The sequence below is a fragment of the Canis lupus genome, chromosome 9 (assembly GCF_048164855.1).
Source record: "Canis lupus baileyi chromosome 9, mCanLup2.hap1, whole genome shotgun sequence".
NCBI classification, from domain to species: domain Eukaryota; kingdom Metazoa; phylum Chordata; class Mammalia; order Carnivora; family Canidae; genus Canis; species Canis lupus.
This window is the reverse complement of record NC_132846.1, coordinates 52,105,286-52,124,335: the sequence shown is the minus strand read 5'-3', so window position 1 is coordinate 52,124,335 and position 19,050 is coordinate 52,105,286. Positions and strand designations below refer to the sequence as shown.

Sequence of the window (19,050 nt, the reverse complement as noted above, 5' to 3'; positions counted from 1 at the left end):
GCAGAGGTCAAGGGCTTACTATCCATCACTTTACCAGTCTTAAGAGCCTGGCCCTCCTTCTCAAAAATGGGAAAAAGAAAACTAGGAAGAAATATCAGGGGAATTATGCAACTATTAAGCCAAAAGCAGAACTGAGCAGAGTGTCTTCTGCCCCCAGCAGTGCCAGCCAGGGGCACGGTGACCTGGCTCGGAGGTGAGCTGGCTGATGTCAGAGGCTGAGGCAGCCTCCAGAGAAAGCAGGCCAGGAGGTACTCGCCACAGGGAAATGGACATCACAGCTAACCCAAGGTTTAATATCTACTCTGCTGAGGGCTGACCTCACCTTTCCTTTAGAAAAGAGAGTGCGCCAAGCTAGTCTGTGCAACTTCGTAATGGGCTTTACAGGAAGGAAGGAGGGAGGGAAGAGAGGAGGTGAGAGCAGCTTTTTTAAACAAATGGGCTTTCACTAAAATGTTTGCAGATTTAAGGCTTTGCAGTCTGGGCCTCCTGCAGTTTTCCTCTGGCCAGTTACCTGCAAGCAGTGGCATTGGGGTGCCTGGCGTCCAAAGACTTTTGGTCAAATACAAGTCCTTCCTGAGTCAGCCCGACAAACACCACCACTCCAAAAGGTCAGGCTGCAAAGAACAGCCACTCTCTGTGGCTTTGCTCGTCCTGCCCATTAAGATCTTGCCCCATCACCAGTTCCCAACTTTTAAACCCTAATCCCTCATGGCTATACCTGGAAACCACGTAAGCCCCAAGTGTCACTTGCAGGGCTCCACTGAACTCTTCTCACAGCTGTTCACACAGAGGGTAATTCTCAATCTCCCAATGAGTCCTGCCCCTAAAGGGATTTGCTTAGGGGCCTCTGGGAGCCACTTTGGTTTTCTGAGACATCATTCGTTGGCTGCTTACATTCTTGGGGGCCTGGGAGTGGGCTCAGAGCCCTGCTGAAATTAACCTGGCAATCAGACAAGGCAATGTTCCTAACAGAGGATGAGTGGTACATGTAGTTTATTTTTATTTTTTTTATTTTTTTAAATTTTTATTTATTTATGATAGTCACAGAGAGAGAGAGAGGCAGAGACACAGGCAGAGGGAGAAGCAGGCTCCATGCACCAGGAGCCCGATGTGGGATTCGATCCCGGGTCTCCAGGATCACGCCCTGAGCCAAAGGCAGGCGCCAAACCGCTGCGCCACCCAGGGATCCCGTAGTTTATTTTTAATATACAGATTTCAACAGCCCTGAAGAAAAGTATTCTGAGATTCTAAATCCCTGCATATTTATTTAGCACTTACTACAAGCCAGGATTCTCAACCACCTATGAACTAAGCATGTACCTAATAGGTTCTAGACCACATGGCCATAGAGTTGGAATTTCTACTCTACCTGAAAAAAGGGGAAAATATCCATGTTGCCTAAATCAAAGAAGCCAACGTCTCAACTGAGTATTTAAGTGTTAAAAGGTAAAACACTCTTCAAAGTAAGCTGCTGGGGACTTTCTGACATGACCCATTGTCACTGCTGGGAGAAAAAAAGTCACAGGATTTTATTGGGAAGCATCAAACTCAAATCAACTAATGGCAAGTTCCACAGGCCAGAGAAGGAATCAGAGCAAGGCCACGCATAGAAGCTCAGCCACGCTATCGCTAAGCCATTGGAGAGAGACAGGGAAAGAATTGCCTCCTATGGCTCTAAGCTCCAGATATGGCTCCACCCAAGCCAACCATAAGCCACAGGCCAGTGGTCAGTCAGTAAAGACATACCTCGGGCCAAGGGCATAGGATAAGAACACATCAGAGTGGTTATTATATAATAAAAGCCTGTCTGATCTTTGTCTCAAGCCCCTGGGAGGTAACTTAACTCCCTGGAATTTCTCAGCAATAGGAATATCCTTGTTTTTCAGGGTGTGCTCCTTGGATCACACTTGAGTTTTTACTAGAGGACCTGGGATGGGGGTGATATCAGCCCACTTTCTCCAAGAAGAGGAGAGAAAGGTGGGCCGGAGACTGAGTTCAATCATGTTATCAATGATTCAATCGATTGTGTCTATGTAAGGAAATACCGATAAAAACCCTGAACACTGAAGCTTAGTGAACACACTGATATGCCACGAGGGTGATGTGTCCTGATCCCACAGGAGAGGAGGTGGAAACTTTGCATTCAGGATCCTCCTAGACCTTGCCCTTCCGTGTCTCTTCATTTGACTGGTCCTGATCTGTATCCCTTAAAATAAAATTATAATCACAAGTATATCACTTTCCCGAGTTCTGAGTCATTCTAGTCAATTATTGAATCTGGGGGGAGAGGAACACCCAAATTTGAAGCCAGTTGGGCTGGTGAACCTCCAAACCCGCAGCTTTGTGACTGAAGTGTGGCCAGTCTTCTGGAACTAAGCCCTGAAGCCTGTGAACTCTGCACTAACTCCAGATGGTCAGTCTCAGAACTGCATGCAGGCCACAGTGGTCCAGCTCCCACCCTGCCCTAGGCCCCAGAGAATATGCTGGACTCCCCCACCTCCACTGAAAACCCAATTCCTTCTCAAAGCAGGGTTTTTGAGACTCAATTCAGGCACATATGACAGGCCACAGAGCGAGTATGATCTAGATCTCCAGCACTGGGGAATAAAAATCAAAGTGTGGAATCCCACTTAGCACCTGTGTGACTTCAGGGAAATCACTAACCCTCTCTGAGCTTTGATTTCCATCTCTATGAGACTCATGACCCTTCCCTCTCACAGAGCTGATGGGACAAATCAGATTTAAGTTATTTGCAAAGAACCTAGCCCGGTCTCTCTCCGAGGAAGGCACCCAAAACCAACTAGCTTCCCTCCTCCTTTCAAATTTTCCTATACCCTAAACTCTCCCAGATTCTCTCCTCTCCCTGGTTAACTATTCTGGGTGCTGTGCTCACTGGCAACGTGCTGATGTTTTAGATTCCAGGGTAGCAGGAAGCCAACCATTAAACTAAAAGTGAAAAGCAAGTAACCATTACCTTGAACAAAAAGGACATTTATATTTACTTCAGTGGCTATAAAAGACACCATAAAATATAATATGCAGCATGCATCCTCATGATTAATAACAGATCTTGCAAATTATTCTCTCAGGTCCCTGGGTGCATCCAACTGGTCACTAAGAACAATTAATTCTTTCAGGAAATAAAGGGATTGCAAATCATCTCTGGTCAGTGGAAAATCCGCTCGTTGAATTATGAATAAAGAGAAGAGGAGACTCATATTTAGCAGTTTCCTGCCCCTGTGAATGGAGTGAAGTAAGAGATCACAGAGACTCAAATACAACGACTGTCTGTGAGCATGGGTACTCAGTAATAGTAGGACCTGCCAAATGGGAGGGGTCTCTTGGGGACCTGGAGTTACAGTAGGAGTTTGGGGAGGTCCCAGAAACAGGAGCAGATGACTGAGTGGGGGCGTGGCAGCTCTGGCCACCTGTGGGCAACAGGTGGAAGCATGGAGTCCAGACAGGCGCCAGTGAGGTTTCAGAGTGAAACCAATCCACAGTGGCCGAGGCTTACACTATGGACTCTGGGACTGGTGACATGAAATGACAAGCCAAAGGGCTAAGTCAGGAGGCAATTAGCGGAACAAAGCATGTGCCAGCTCACAGGGAAGGTGATGAGAACCCAGGGAAACCAAAGTCAGGGGTTTCTGCTGAGCTTCCGAGTTCCTGGCCTTGGGCTTCTCAACTTCTCCAACCAGTCTGAGAGTCTTGGAAGGTAAGAAAGAAGGACCTACAAAGGACAGAAAGTGGTCACACGGGGAAAGGCTGAAAGGGTGACAGGGGCATGATGCCAACTAGAACACAGTGGCACATGGCATCCAGGTCTATTCTTACCTAATGGCCAACGTGGATTCACTCCCAACCTAGAATAAAAATCCTGCCAACAAAGCCCTTCCCTGCAACCTTGAAGGGGTTTTTATTGACTCACAGTATGTAAAACACCAAAGGGGTCACCATGACAGCAGTGAACTCATGCCTCGGAGGCCAAGCCATCTTGCTCAGGTGCAACACCGTCTGGGGAGTGACAGGGCAAGGAGAGGGAGTCTGTTCCTAGCACTCTCAGAAACTATGCTCTCTTTCCACATAATCAAACTTCCCACAAGCTAAGTGTAGGAATTCCTGTAGGAAGTCAGTGGGATTCATAGTCCACCCCAATGACAGGAATGGTTACCGGAAGTAGGGGGACATCCAGCCCAATGGTGCCTGCCAGAAGCAGGAAAGAGACTTGTGTCATCTTCCTGGATAAGGAGAGAAACCTCTTGCATGGTACAGCTTGTGGGCCCAAAGACAAGGGCTGCAGTGTAGGACTGGGATTCCAGAGGTGGAGTATAATGGTGCCATGGACAATGACTGTGGGGCTCCAGGTCAACATGTGACAGCAACAGGGCACCTGGGTGGAGACATGACAAAAGCACAAGGAGTGAAAAGTCCACTTGCCCACCACAGCATCACATTGGAAAGGGAAAGGGGACAGCAGGTCCACTCAGCATGGAGTGGGCAACAGCCAGCAAAGCAGGGCCAAGACCCAGCTGGCCAACCTCAATCCCTTCACACGCAGAATGAGTTCGTGAAGGTTGATCTGCCATAAATTGAAGGCCTCTCTGAAAGAGATCTGGGTCCTTCTGAAGAACGAGCTGGCATTCTTCTTCTTGTGCCTGCAGAAGGGACAAGAAGGAAGGAGAAAACAGGAGATAAGCAAGCAAGAAGCACTTGATAACAAGTGATAACTTAGAACAAAGGAAGATCATGGCTTAGCCTACTCCCAGACCCCCGCCCTGGTGGGTGACTTCTAGTTATGTGATCATAGCACTGCCCATCCAAGGACCAGAGGAACTCAATTACTCCACTGGAGCTTTCCAGATAAGTGGGGTAAACAAAAGCAGCTGTTTCATAGAGCATCAAAGGCCTAGTGGACCCTAGTAGAACATTCCAATGTTTCCCTTTTTCCGTAAGTTGAGTAAATATATGCCAATCCTGAATCTCCCAAAGTCAAATATAAAAGCTTTCCCAAACTTTCTGAGGCTAAATCACCTGGAAACTAGGTCAGGTGGTCCCGAGAGGCCGAGCCCAGCATGGATGCAACCTAGTTCAGTCCCTTCACACTAACAAAAGGACAGGATGAAAATTGGTGTTTATGATAATGACCCATTCAAGGCTTCATTACCAGAACCCTCAAAGGAAGAATAAATCATGTTCAGCCCTTTCTGTGTGCAGTCTATTTTGTTATAATCTAATTCAATATTTGAACATGGGTGCATGATATATGTGGCCAATGCTCCCCTGACCAGACAGTTTGCCAGAATGACCCATTCTCTGCAAAGGACGGATGGGAGTTGACATTAGTCTAGGGCTCCTCTCTCAGAGGGGAAAATTCAGCTAGAGCAAGGCCTTTCCCATGTATCTGTATACTCAAATAGAAGGATCTAGAACTCTCACTTCTCTAGCAATATCTCCCTGAGGAAGCTCTCCCTCCCTCACCAACACTCCAAGGGACTCCAAGGGACTCCAAGGGACTCCAAGGGTACTGATCATCTAAAAGATCTGAGATCCCAAGTAAACCTGCTGGCAACACTTTCTAGAGTCACAGCCACACCTGCAGGGAAAGGAACACTGGCCTTGCTGTGTAGCCAATGCTGGGAAGACAGGTTCTGGGACCAGTTAGAGACGGGACAGGCATCAGGGTGTCCTGATTCCAAGCCCAGGGGACACGTGGATGGAACTGAGACACTCAGGAAACATTTCAAACTTAATGACAGTAAGAATCACCTGGAAATCTTAACTCAGAGGGTGAGGTCCTAGAATCCACCAATTTTACAAAGCACAGGTGGCTCTCTGGACCATGTAAACATATCACCTGGAATCAGGGAATTCACTGGAGCTGTTTCCTGCCCCTAACTCTTCCTCCAGGGAGAGTTGGAGACTAAGGAGTTCACGCAGGGCCCTGGGGACCCATGGGAGAAAGTGGAGGCGAAGAGCATCCTTGGGGTAGGCCAGAGAGCTGGGAGGGGAGGAGAGGCTGCAGCCCGCACTCACATGGCCAGCGCTCTGACGCAACATCGTGACATGTTGAGGAAGGAGCTGGCACTGGCACGAGTGCCCAGAGCAGCCTCAATGCCACGGAGCAGGTCGTTGGTCTTGAAGATGAGCAGCATCTGGCGAGGCACATGGTTGAGGAGCTGGCTGATCTCGGGGAGGTAATTGGCTGCGTTGTTACGGATCTCTGCGTCCTGAAGCAGCAACAGGGAGACAGACATGGAGAGTTGGTGGAGGAAGTGGGGCCCAGAGTGGTGGGTGTCACGGCAGCCTGTGGCTGAGGGAGCTTCTAGTATGGCTGCCTCAGCGCCATGAGGAACCTCCCCTCACAGGGAAACTCCTGCCTCTCATCTCCCAGTAGGACTGTGACCCTGGGTAAGTCCTTTCATCTCTTCTAACCCAGTGTCCTCATCTAAAAACTAGAAATGCTCGTGCCCTCCATGCCCACCTCCCAGCAGGACCACAAGGGTCAGCAGAGATAAGGAATGGGGAGATAAGGAATGCTAATTGAAGTCACAACAAGGGGCCCAGCAGTGCTACCAAAGGCTTCCCCATGTGGCCACCTTCTGCAGCACAAGCAGGATGCTCAGCCCTTTCTGGAACACATGTGTGCTGCTGATAACTGAGTTGCTGTGAAACTTGAAATGTCCCTTAGGCAGGAGCTATCAGACGGGACCATCTCAACATGAAGTCAGACACTGAGGCTGGCTGTCCCCCCACTGCCTCCCACCACAGCTGTGGGTCACCCTGCCTGAGGGTGAAGGCCAGATCAAGGCCTCCCTCACCGCAGGGACCCCCTAGGTAAAGTTGGGACTGGCCTGGAGACAGTCCCTCTCAGCCCCTCCCAGAGCAAAAGAAAGTATCTGCACCCACCCAGACTCCTTCTAGGGTGTCTCTTTAAGCTTGGGCTATCCTCATAGTGGCTGTCTCCAGCAGACGCTGTTGGGTGCCTACCCTACAGCCATTACCCCTTCTCCTTTGTCAAAAGAAGCCCATTTTTGTTCACTTGACCCCTGGGGGCTGTGCTCTTCAGGCAGGTAGAGCCCCTCCCTAGCCCTGGGGGGTGCAGGGATCTTGATTGATGTCCGCTATTGTCGGCTCTGAGCACAAGGCCTCTGCCCAGCCATTGGCTTAGGCATGGATGAGACACAATTCTGGCCAATGAGACCAAGGGGGAGTCTGTCAAGGGACTTCTGGGAAAAGTTTTCTTGATCTTAAACAACATATGAGAAGAAATGGCCCCTAATTCCCACTTCTGGACATCAGGTAATAAAATTGTAAAGCTTGGAACGGCCACAGTCATCTTAGAACTTGAAAGTCAGCCCAGAGCCCTGCGTTGCTGATCTGCTCAATTAACAACCTGGACCCACTCACCTCCAGGCTTCTTGTTATGGAGAGAACACACGCTGAATTGTTTAAGCAGCTTATAGCTGGGAAAACAACTTCCCTGATACAATGTGGGAGGCTCCCCTCATTCTCAATAAGACTAAGACTCAGGAAAACTGAGCCCCTACATCTCAGAGACTGGGCTGGGGCTGGAGTGGCTTAGTTTATTCTTTCACCGAGTTTTTGTCCAAAGTGAGCAAATAGAGTCCATGTCTCCAGAACCTACATGAACACCTCTCTATTAGATGTGGTCCAGGACTGCTGGGACCTTATAAAAAAGATGTACAAGACGGGATCCTTGCCTTCCAGGTACTCACCAACTAGTTGGAGAATTCATACAAGTATACAAACAGCTACACTTCAAGAGTGCATGCAGATGAGTGATACAAGTATTAGGGGCCACCTCTGGCAAAGGGGATGAGGAGAGGCTTCCTGGCTGGAGCTATGGACTGAATTGTGCCTCTCAAATCGCTATGCTGAAGTTCTAACCTCAATACGATTGCATGTGAAGGCGAGGCCTTTAAAGAGGCAAAGTTAAATGACTTCAAAAGGGTGGGGCCCTAACCCTGCAGGACTGATGTCCTTAGGAGGAGAAGACGACACCGGGAGTGTGTCCACATAGAAGAAAGGCCACGTGAGGACACAGCAAGAAGGCAACTGTCTGCAAGTCAGGAAGAGAGGCTGCACCAAAAATCAACCTGCACTTCCAGCCTCCAAAACAGTGAGAAAACAGACTTGTGTTTTACAAGCTACCTAGTCGGTGGTATTCCATGACGGCAACCCAGGCCGACCAATATGGTAGCATTAATGCTGGGCCTTTATAAGTGAGTAATAATGCAAAATAAAGTTCTAACTTAGCTAATAAAAACACAGATCATATACTAAGTACCTACTGTGTACCCTGCAACCTTGTCCATCGCTGAATCTTTAAATACCATATACACACTGAGAACTCTCAAATTTATATCTTTGAGCTCCAAGCTGGACTGCCACCCATGATGCTCCTATGTGAATGCTCGAACTACTGTCTCCAGCCCAACTATGTCCTTCCCAAAGTCTTCCCTATGTCAGGAAGTAGCTCCACCCTCTACCCTATAACTCACACCTAAAAGCTGTGATTCAACTTTGACTCCTCCCTCTGCCTCCTCTCCACACCCAAGTCGACAAAAAAGGCCTCTCAGTCTTATATCCAAATACACCTTGGCTCCATCTGCTTCCCTCCACCTCCACTGCCTTTGGCATGGTCTGCACCCCCATCACCTCTCAGCCTCCTGACCGACTGCCCCACTGCTCAGCTTGCTCCCTCCAGAGAAATACTTAAAATAACAACTCTGTTCTTCCCCTGCTTGAAATATGTCAAAGGCTCTGCTTTGTACTGAGAACTAATCCAAACTTTTTCCCATGGTTTATGAGGCCCCGTGTGAAGCTCCATCCGCCAAGCACCCCAAATCCTTCTCATTCCTGCACCCACCTCATCACACTCCAGACCATGCCAACACTTTCTCTCCCTGCCCTGGTGCACCGTGTGCCCCCTTGCCTAGAACACTTTCTCCAAGCTCTGCCTGTGGCTGTCCTCCAGAACTCAGCTTAGATGGCAGCTCCTCTGCACGATATCTGAGCACCCAATCTACACACCCCCATCACCCACCCTGCCTGTTGCCTCCAGTATCTGCAACCTGCAGTTATTCCATCTACCTGTTTGTTCACTTGTTTACTGCCTGTCTCTCTCAACCACAGTGCAGATCACATAGAAGGCCTGTCTGTCTGCTCATCATTGGAACCTCAACACCTAGTCTAGGTTCGAGGAAGAAAATAATGTTTGCTCGGTGAACAGACTTTAGGAGCCATGGGGAGGCACTTTACATGCATTATCAATAAAGCAGAAATTATCAACCCTATTTGACAAAGCAAGGAGATTGTCTCTCTCCTGAGATAGCAAGCTTTAAAGCCATATAAGCCTGGGGCTGCTGGTGGTCATCACTGCTACAAAGCTTGCTGGGGAATGATGTCAATTTGCAGAAAAGTAGAGCCAAGGGATGGCAAGAGGTGGTCTCTTTGGTGACATCACTTAAGACTCCATCTAGCCATTTCTAAAGGCCCTCATCACAAGGTAGCTTATGGGGTGGAGCACGAGGCTCCAAGAGGTGATGAGAACCATCCAAGGACATTCCACTAGGAAAAAGCAGGAGCTAGAATTAGAATCCAGGTCTGTCTGAATGCACAAGCAGGACTTGTTCCTTGTGGTGAGCAGGGGCCTTGGCTGAGTCCAGACCTGTCCCCACATGGCTATGGGTCAGTCTACATGGGTCTGGCAAACTGACAGACCAGGAAGACAGAAACCAATTCCCTGAGGAATGAGAGGCCTGGGAGAGAGGTCGCTACAAGTACAGGGGAGAAGGAAGGGTACCTAGAACCAGTCTCAGCTGACTCCATGGGTTTCTTGTCCAGATCAATAGAGAAATGAGCTACAAAGATAGACCCAAAAGTCTGTTTACACACTCAAGAAGGAAAATGGCACAAGTGGCCCTGCCTGAGTGCCACACTAGGAACTGACGTGCTCTCTCCAGTAGGGAGGTATACAGGAACCTTGCGATGGGAGACAGTGCCCAGCAGGAGACAGAGCAAGTGGAGCCAGACTTAATGATGAGACAGTCTGTGGGAATTCCCAAAAGTCTTGGAGGAGAACTTGGAAGCCTGAAATCCCATGTGAGTGGGTTGTAGCAAAAGCCACAGCAGTCTGGATAATATGGTTAACATGACCAGGTTGATAAGGCCAGGAAGGATACAGTGACACATCATTCATTCTCCCTCCTTGCATTCAGGGACACTGTCTTCTAGTATATCTCCAAAGCTGCCCACTGTTCTATTATCACATCCCACCAGCCCAGAACCCCAGACCCAGGGTTGGAAGGGGTCCAAAGGCTATCCCTGGCCCCACCCCTTACATTCAGAAGAAGGCAAGGCCAAGAGGGGATCACCTACCTCAGTGGCAGTGACTGGAGCTTGGCCAATGCCCCTGTTGACAGAGTCCCAAGACCGGGCCGTCAGCATGCAGGCAAACAAGGGGTAAAGATCCCCAGCTCCCAGGCGCTGGCTGTACTTCTTCACCCTCTTCATGTCAGTCCAGATCAGTGACTGCCAGAGATGGCAGTAATCCAGGCGGAACTCATCTGTGAGCACCTACAGTGAGGGACAGTGTGAAAGGACCTGGGCCTCCTTTCCTCACAGAAGGCCTAGACCCTGGCTGGTATGAACACTGCAAAGGGGGACAGATGAAGACCAGAGCTCCTGTGCATCATTTGCTTCTCCCCCAAAGTTAAGCCATGCCTGAAGGTCCAACTTGAAAGCTACTACTTGCCAAGCATTGGTCTTGAGTGGCGGAGGTCCCCAATGCCCACCAAAATCACACTCCTCACCTGCCTACTAGTTAGATGCAGCCCTCTGCCTGAGCTCTGACCATTGAAACGTGCCAGAAGCAACATGTTCAGCTCCTGAAACCTTTTCCATGCATGCCCCTCCAAGCCCTTACCCTTGCTGCTGGAGGATGATCACACACACACACACACACACACACACACCCCCAAGGGAACCCTAGGGGGCAGAGCCTCAGTCAACCCCTGCCTTTAGACTCCTCCACCTACCGGGGACAGGTATGTGAAAAGCAATTAAACACCTGTTGTGTCTGGGCCATCATGTGCTTAGGGTTTGTGTATGACAGCAGCAGGCCTACCTTTTACACTAATATACCTAGTGTCATGAGTCTTTCAAAGAAAGCCAAGATTTTGGGAGGTGAGATCAGGGCTCTGAGGGGAGGAATAGGAGATCATTAAGGAAACCTCTCCAGGACCATGTGCCTCGGACTCAAGATAGGCTCTGGGTCCTGGCATTGGCAGTGAACTTCCCAATTTCCAGACAGGAGCTCATGGCTCATCTGAAGCATTTGAGTCCCAAGTTCCAGAGGACAGAGCTGGGCCCATCCAGTCCCTGTCAGCTCCAGGCCTCCTTTCCACTGCACATTACCTCCTACCTGGGGCTGAGTTACCCACCTTCCCTAAAGTCCCAGCTCATCAAAGGGTAGCTTACTTCCCAGTGGGTACAGTTTTTACAGCTGATAAAGCACCTGCCATACCCAGGCACATCTCCGTCTATTCCTCACCTACTTACCAACCTCATTTGGCTAAAGAGAGCTCGTATGATGTGACCTGCACATAATGACAACTCTAGGAGGAGGGCAGGGCCTCTCTATCCACCCTGGCTATCTGCCTCCTGTGTCTCTTGGCAATTCGGGAACTGAGCGAGCTCTGATCCCAGGTAGGCCCAGACCCTGGGCTGGCTGGGTAGGAAAGGCCTCTCCCACCTGGTAGAGGCCGTGGTCCAGCAGGACAATCTCCACCTTCCCTGTGCCTGGGCACTTCCGCACCAGCACATTGCCAGGGTGGGGGTCACAGTGCACGAAGCCATTGACAAAGATCATCTCACTGTACATCTTGCCCAGGTGGCGTGAGATCTGAAAGAGAAGGGAGATGGGTGGGAGTTATGCTGCATTAACATCTGTTTCAGAGATCTCGACTCTGACCCCTGAATGTGATCCCTTTGAAGAGGAAGGCCAGAGGCATCAGGTGGACCTAAGCGGTCGTGGTGGGAGTGATGGCTTATGATTGTATAGTTCTTGAGTTTAAGACAGAAGCTCAGTTCTAACCCAGTTCTTCTCAACTTCAGCTGCACATAGAATCACCTAGAACTCAGAAGTGTTAGATGTGGGCCCCACGTATCAGCATCAGTTGTCAAGTTCCCAAGGTGACTGCAATACACAGCAAGGTAGAACTATTGCTTCTAGCATTTGCAGAGGCTGTAACTGCCACCCCAACCCCCCCGCCACCTTCTTCTACCCTGTTCTCTTCTCAATCTCTTCATTTTCTCCCCAGAACTGAAGATGGGTGGGAAAGCTGGGGGTGGGAGTGGGGTCATCTCAACCTCCCCTTCTCCAAACAGCAAGGCTAGGGGCGCATGAGTGAGGAATAGGTGCCCCCTGCACCCCCTCGGGCTGTCCCATCAGCTCCAAGGCAGTCCCCAGGAGGACCTAGAGTCACAAGCCCTGCTCCCCTCTCCTCAGGCCCCTTTCCCTTTGCATCTCCCCACCAGAGCCCAATGTTAATCTGATTTATGAAGTCTGCACAGAAGAAATGACACTGGAGAGGCCATTTAAATCATCCTGTCACTGCTGCCCTCCCTGCCGAGGCGGTCTTCTTATCTCTACTCCCTTTTTATTAAAGCTAAAAGCCTCTTCCCAGCTAGGGAACAGCTGCTGAATAGCGCCAGACTTGGGCCCACAGATGGTCTGCCAATGGGTTTCCAGAGGACAAAGAGATGCTCAACTCACAAAGCTGATGCCCCAGGACACACACTGCCCTTGACACTCCTCTCAGTCATGCTGGACCCCATGGTCACGCATAAATATATCCCAGCCAGAGGAGAGGAGCTGGGGCCCATGAGTGGGGGGAAACATAGGAGCAGAGTCTTAAAATGAAGCCTTAATTCCTTTGCTTGACCTACAAAGCCCTGAACACCAGACCCAGCCTCCCTCCCTGGTCTCCTCTCATGCCACAATGACACTACAGCCACATCCACTCTCTCTCTCTCTCCTCCAATGGCTCTGTGCTTTCCTACCTCAGGACCTTTGCACACGATTGTCCCTCTGCCAAGAGCCTTCCTCCCATCTCTCTTTCCCGTCCCAGCTCAGCATCAGCTCTCTGGAAAAGCCTTCCTTGACCTCCCAACCTAGATGAGGTTCTCCTACCACAAACTCTCACAGAACTCTACTTTTCTTTCATGGTACTAGCACGTTATTTGTGTCATTATTGATTAGTGACCATGTAGCCCACTCTTATAAGCTCCTAAGATGGCAGAGGCTGGCTCTATTTTGATAATTGGCTTTACTGAAGTCTAGTTTACATACCATCAACTGGCTCTACTATGTATCCACTTACCTATAACAGGCCATACATGTGAATATAGGACTCTACCTTCAACATGAATGAAATCCTTGCCTGTGGTTGTTTTTTTGTTTTTGTTTTTGTTTTTTGAGATGCTGTGGTTCCTGTCTTAATGCTTATCCTAACCTCATTAATCTCTTCTGAATCCCAGTTACAAGTGGCCCCAAAACAAATCTTCAAGGATAACCCTACTATAGCAATAGATGGCATCCTTATATTGGCTTCAAAAGTAGGTACAATATGATCCCCATTTTACAGATAAGGAGCTGAGATTCATCAAGGTTCAACTTACATAGAATCACAGGGCTACAAACAGGTACAGCCAGGATTCCAGCCAGGTGTGACCCCACCGCCTCCTTGTAACCACTCTACATACAGGCTCACGGCAACCTCTACACTTCTCACGTGAACTTTGTGAGCTTAAAGGAGTTACCTCTCCCAGCTTTAGTAAAGAGGTTGTCTGAAGTCCTGACACCTACCCGGTGTCACGCTGAGTGAAATGAACGTCCAGTACTCTGCTGGCATTTGGAGGACTTTGCCCAATGTCTAGTTCTCAGCCTTGGGCTGAGATGTCAGATGTCCCAGGGCCACCATTATCCATCTCCTTGGAGGGGGGCCCAACTAGAGTTGGTCCAGGCTGAGCCAGCAAGTCTCCTTTCGAGAAGCCCTTTGGTTAGGCTCCTTGGAGCTCCAGAGAGCCATGCTCTAAAAGGCAGCATTTGCCAAACCAATTGCATTTATTAAGCAATAATTCATTTTTATTTGTCAAGGAGGCATATAAGGTCCAATCAGGGCTCCTGATCAGCCCAAGATAAGCAGTACAGCCAGACTATGCTGACAGAATTCCAGCCAAAAGCAGAGAAATGACATTTCATTTAGTCTGGGCAGACCTGTCATGAGGAGATGTATGATCTCCCCTGAGCTTTCTGAAATACTGCTAATCGCTCTGGGCCCCCTATTACTACATTGAAAGATGGCCCCTAGGGGTCTGGGAACTCAGGATGGAGGAAGCCCTTGCCCACGAGGAGTGAGCTGCTGCCAGAGGAGGAAGAGGTGCTGCCAACTGTAGCTCATATATACACAAGCAAAACCATCAAGTGGCCTTCCCCAATTTGACACCCCATCCAGCTGCTCCTATTTGGGTGTCTTTCCATTTGGGAGCTGTTCCTGATGTTCACTTTAACCAGATTTCGCCAACATAGATAGATATGGAAGGCACAAGCAAGAAGGAAAACCAGCGTAGGCCATCAGCTTCACTCTGGAGCCATCTTTGTACTACCTAGGGCTAGTGCATGACCTGGTAGTCTTCTCCCTTCCCAGTTTGGGTCCAAGTTCCCTTAGTTGTTAAGTGGGATTGATTCCATCTGCTCTACATCCTCACAGGGTAACCCTGACATTCAAGGTCAAAATGTGAGTAGACCTGGGAAAGTGCTTTATATGCTACATACTATATATCTACTATAAAATGCGTATATTACTATATAAGACATACAAATGTGTTAGCTTACTATTTAAAACGTGGGGAGAAATGTCCCCATTATCACTTTCATCAAAGTGTAATTTTCAAAAAGTTAAAAAGCACAACTCATAAAAATATAGAATGAATACATGTCAAAGATTGTTTAGTTCACCAATAAAGGAGCAAATAAGAAGGGAGAGCTGGTTCAGAGAATTTTGAGGGGCTGAGTATTTTATGGGAATTTAAACAGGAATAAGAGACTAAGATTCCTGGATTAGATATAAGACTGGTTATTGTCCTACAGAGCAATAAGGAAATCATAACCTTTGAGGTTATCATTCCTCTTGGGCAGAAATTATTTGCATGTCTAGCAGATAAGATCTACAGGTTGACATATGGCTTCAGTCTGAGCCCTTAATTAATTGTCAATAGCAGCGTCAGACAAAAGTACATTCCCCTAGATATTAAAAAGCCCTTGGTGGGCTGCTTGAACAATGTCTAAGAATGACTTTGAAAGGATACACTGCACACTCTTGGCCTTAATTTCTAAATTTTGGGTAATTTTTCCTCACATCTGTGAGAGTTAAATAGTTTCTTGGAACCACTTTGCCCAGAGAAGGCAAACATCCCCCTTCTACTCGCAGAGACACGGAGGATCCCAGAAGAAATCTAAGGCCATCACTGGGCACCCTCTCTCCCACCCTCTTTTCATAATAATTTCGCTCTGTCTCATGATTAAGAGCAAACAACTATGAACACTAATGAACATGAGAATGCAGATAACTCTTCCAGATACTGATTTCATCTTCTTCAGATCTATACCCAGAAGTGAACTGCTGAATCATATGGTTAGTGTTCTTAATTTTTGGAGGAACCTTCACACTATTTTCCACAGTAGCTGCACCAGGCTGCATTTCCACCAGGTGTGCATGAAGGCTCTTTTCCCCCCTCCTCACCAACACTTTTCTCTCTTAGCTTCTCTTTTCTCTCTCTCTCTCAGCTTCTTGATGACCATTCTAACAGGTGTGAGGTGGTATGTCCTCAGGGTTTTGATTTGCATTTCCCTGATGATGAGTGATGCTGAGCACCTTTTCATGTACCTGTTGGCTACCTGTATGTCTTCTTTAGAAAAAAAAAAATGTGTGTTCAGTTTCTCAAAAGCTGCCCCTTGCCCTGTGACAGTGGCATCTGCATAAGGACAGGGGAATGCCACCTTCTTAGAATAGTAATAGCTAACACTCTGTGCCAGGCACCATTCTGGGCACCTTTCATGGACTCAGAGCCATCCTCTGTAGTAGACAGCTGAAAGAAGGAATACAAAAAGGAAAGGAGACTTGGTCATCCAGCCAGCAGTTAGTGAGACCGGGCTCCAAACCCAAGTGGCCCTGGTCCAAGAAACAAGCTGTCAATCACCCATTCTTGGCCTTTCCACTTAGAGGGAAGCTCCTGCCTGTAGGCAGGGCTGACGCAAAACCTTCTGAAGGTCCACACAGCAACCAAGGAGGCATTCCATCTGGAAGAAAGAGTCTCAGTGGGAAATCCAGGACTGCTTCTCTAACCAGAAAACTCATTGTTAACTAAAGCCATAGTATACCTCTTTTTAGAGAAAAAAAAAAGTCATTGACAAGTCTTTTATTGTTCTGTGTAAAAAGAATGTGCCATTCATGTGAGTGACTTCAGTAATTATGTAATGCCTTTATTTCCTGACAGTGGGGATGTTAAAAAAAAAAAAAAAAAAGGACTCTATAAAAAGTCTGAGTAAAGAATTAATTTAGTAAATAATATTTAAATCAAAGAGTTATTTTTGGATTTTTCTCAAAACTTGAATTGGCTGAAAGTGCTTTAATTATTCTATAATTGCATAGATTAATTCATTCCCACCCCCAAGGGAAAGTCTATTTATGTTCCTGGGGGTGTCGTGCAAGCAAGGCCAAGATCTCTCCAAGAAACAGGAGGTTGCTGTTGCAGGATATTAATAATCACGTAAGTAGCCTGATGTAAAGTATAAAGAGGTTAATTATTCAAATTCTCCTCGCTCTTCCATTAGTTTATGGCCAGGCTTCTTGAGGCACAAGAGCCTGAAAGATCAGGATTTTATTCTTCATCCTCAGGAACTTCCCTGGGAATACATAAACCTCAGATTACTTGCTGCTGCCCGGCGAGGCCAAATGCATTCGTGGAGAGGGTCCACCTTGGACTAGCTAACACAGAGATAAAATTCCTGAATGCAAAGGCATGGGGAACCTCTTCAACCACACAGGGTGCTAGGAGAGGTGGTGAGTGGGTTAATTATAAGAAGCCAGGAGAGCTACTCTAATTTTGGAGCTCAGTGAAAATTTCTCTGGGTTAGGCTTACAGTGGGACATCACCTGAGAGCCAGGACATCAGATATCCCCAAGGCCAAGAAGGGCTTCTCAGGTCTCCTGGCCAGACAGACTCAAGGATCACAGTGACCAGAGGAATTGGGTTCTGGGGCCACGGCTATTGAAGACACAGTGAAGTAAGAGCTATCAACATTTTACATCCCCTGCCTCGGGCAACAATGCACTCCACGAAATACTTCCACATCCTTCCACCTTACCTGGGTCAGTATAAAAAATGGGGAAAGGGTTTCTTTCCTACACATTTCCTCTTTCTGGCAACTCTTCTCGCCAGTGCCACAGAGCAGGCTGAGTATCATCACAACTAGTGTGGAGCATGTACCGTGGGCATTGCACCAAAAACTTCATGTTTTAATCATCAAACTACCCTCTGGGCTACCCTTCTGCACCCTCACTTTATAGCAGGCAGCTGGGGCTTCCAAAGAGTGACTGCCTTCACCAAGGTGGCATGGTTCATAAGTAGCATAGCCAGTACCAAGGTCTGGGAAGGCCGACCCCACTCCTAACATCCCTGCTGTCAGGGAAAGAAATCTCCAGAAACCCATCTCATGCACCTAGATCTCTCTAACATCCCCACGCTTCTCAAGATTTGGTCCGACAAGTTAATAGAGTTCTCTATGCAGACAAAAGGAGATGTTTTCTCTCTAGTGATTTCAGTAAGCAGGATCCTTCATGTCTCTTCAGCTTCAACCCCCCACCCCCACCCTTGGTCTGCTGAGCACTTTCTACCACTAAGCCAGAGGCCCAGGAAGCAGAAGATGATGCTGAGGAAAAGTCAGTGTGGTACTCAACACGGGGAGACCAGGCACTACCTGCATTTATAGATAGGAGTTGGGGTGGGGTCACCGTTTGCTCAAGCGATAACCACTGCTCATTTTCCAAGTCTGTACCCAGGACCAACAGAAGTAGGTGGAAAGGAGGGGGGCAAAGAAAAGCCTTAGGGAGACATGCTTCTGTGAAAAACATCATGAATTATAAATGATCTCCTACAGGGGCTCCTGGGTGCCTCAGTCAGTTGAGCATCTGCCTCCAGCTCAGGTCATGATCTCGGGGTCCTGGGACGCATCAGGCTCTCTGCTTAGGGGGAAGCCTGCTTCTTCCTCTACCTTTGCCCCCCACCCCCACTCCACTTGGGCTCACTTTTTCTCTCTCTCAAATAATCTAAAAAAAATTTTTTTTAATTAACGATTTTACACAACTCCACAGCTTATGGTCTATGCTGTGACCATGACCAATGACCCTGTAAAGTAAGTATTGTTAGGACTCCAACTGCCCAGATGTGGACAATCACTCAGAGTTTAAGTTACTTACCCCAGGGTACCTGGCCAACAAATGGCAGAGCCAAGCATAACCCCAGGGTGCCCCAATTTTGAAACCCTCTGTCCCTTCCACTAGGGCACCCAGCCTCACCTTCTCCCACACTCTGTGCATACCTCTGGTATAGCACTTACATGCAGTACCTGTACACAGGAGGTACACAATAAGCATCTGCTGAAAGATGCATTTGAGAACCTTCCATGGCTCCCAGAATGACCTGGAATGGATTTTAAAACTACTGGAAGGAAGAAGCATGGCAAGGGTTTCTGGCTAAATGCAGCAGACTGAACCCACGCACTGACTCCACTCTCTCCCTGACCCCACTAAGATAACCAAAAAGAAACAAAGAGCCCCTGACAACAGAGAGCAAAGAGACTAGCAAGCCTGCATCTGCCAGGGGGAAGCAGACAGCTATTGAGAACTGGCTTAGCCAGCTAGACAAGAGACCCTAAGCTGTTGAAAGGGGAGCCTGGTGTTTGCC

The 19,050-nt window shown here is 48.2% G+C and overlaps 1 protein-coding gene across 19 annotated transcripts in view; it reads right to left on the bottom strand.

Annotated features, from left to right (window-relative positions):
• Window positions 1–2,970: 2,970 nt before the first annotated feature.
• ADCK1 (aarF domain containing kinase 1) overlaps window positions 2,971–19,050 on the bottom strand; it is a 146,097-nt gene continuing 130,017 nt past the window's right edge. For 14 of the 19 annotated variants that reach the window (XM_072839499.1, XM_072839501.1, XM_072839502.1 and 11 more), the window contains 4 exons: window positions 11,777–11,926; window positions 10,402–10,599; window positions 6,034–6,227; window positions 2,971–4,655 (listed from right to left, as the gene is read on the bottom strand). In XM_072839499.1, the coding sequence (XP_072695600.1) occupies window positions 4,484–4,655; window positions 6,034–6,227; window positions 10,402–10,599; window positions 11,777–11,926 (714 nt within the window). In that variant the 3' untranslated portion in view covers window positions 2,971–4,483. The remainder of the gene's footprint in view (window positions 4,656–6,033; window positions 6,228–10,401; window positions 10,600–11,776; window positions 11,927–19,050) is intronic. The other 5 variants (XR_012036982.1, XR_012036980.1, XR_012036981.1 and 2 more) reach the window with 5 other exon arrangements.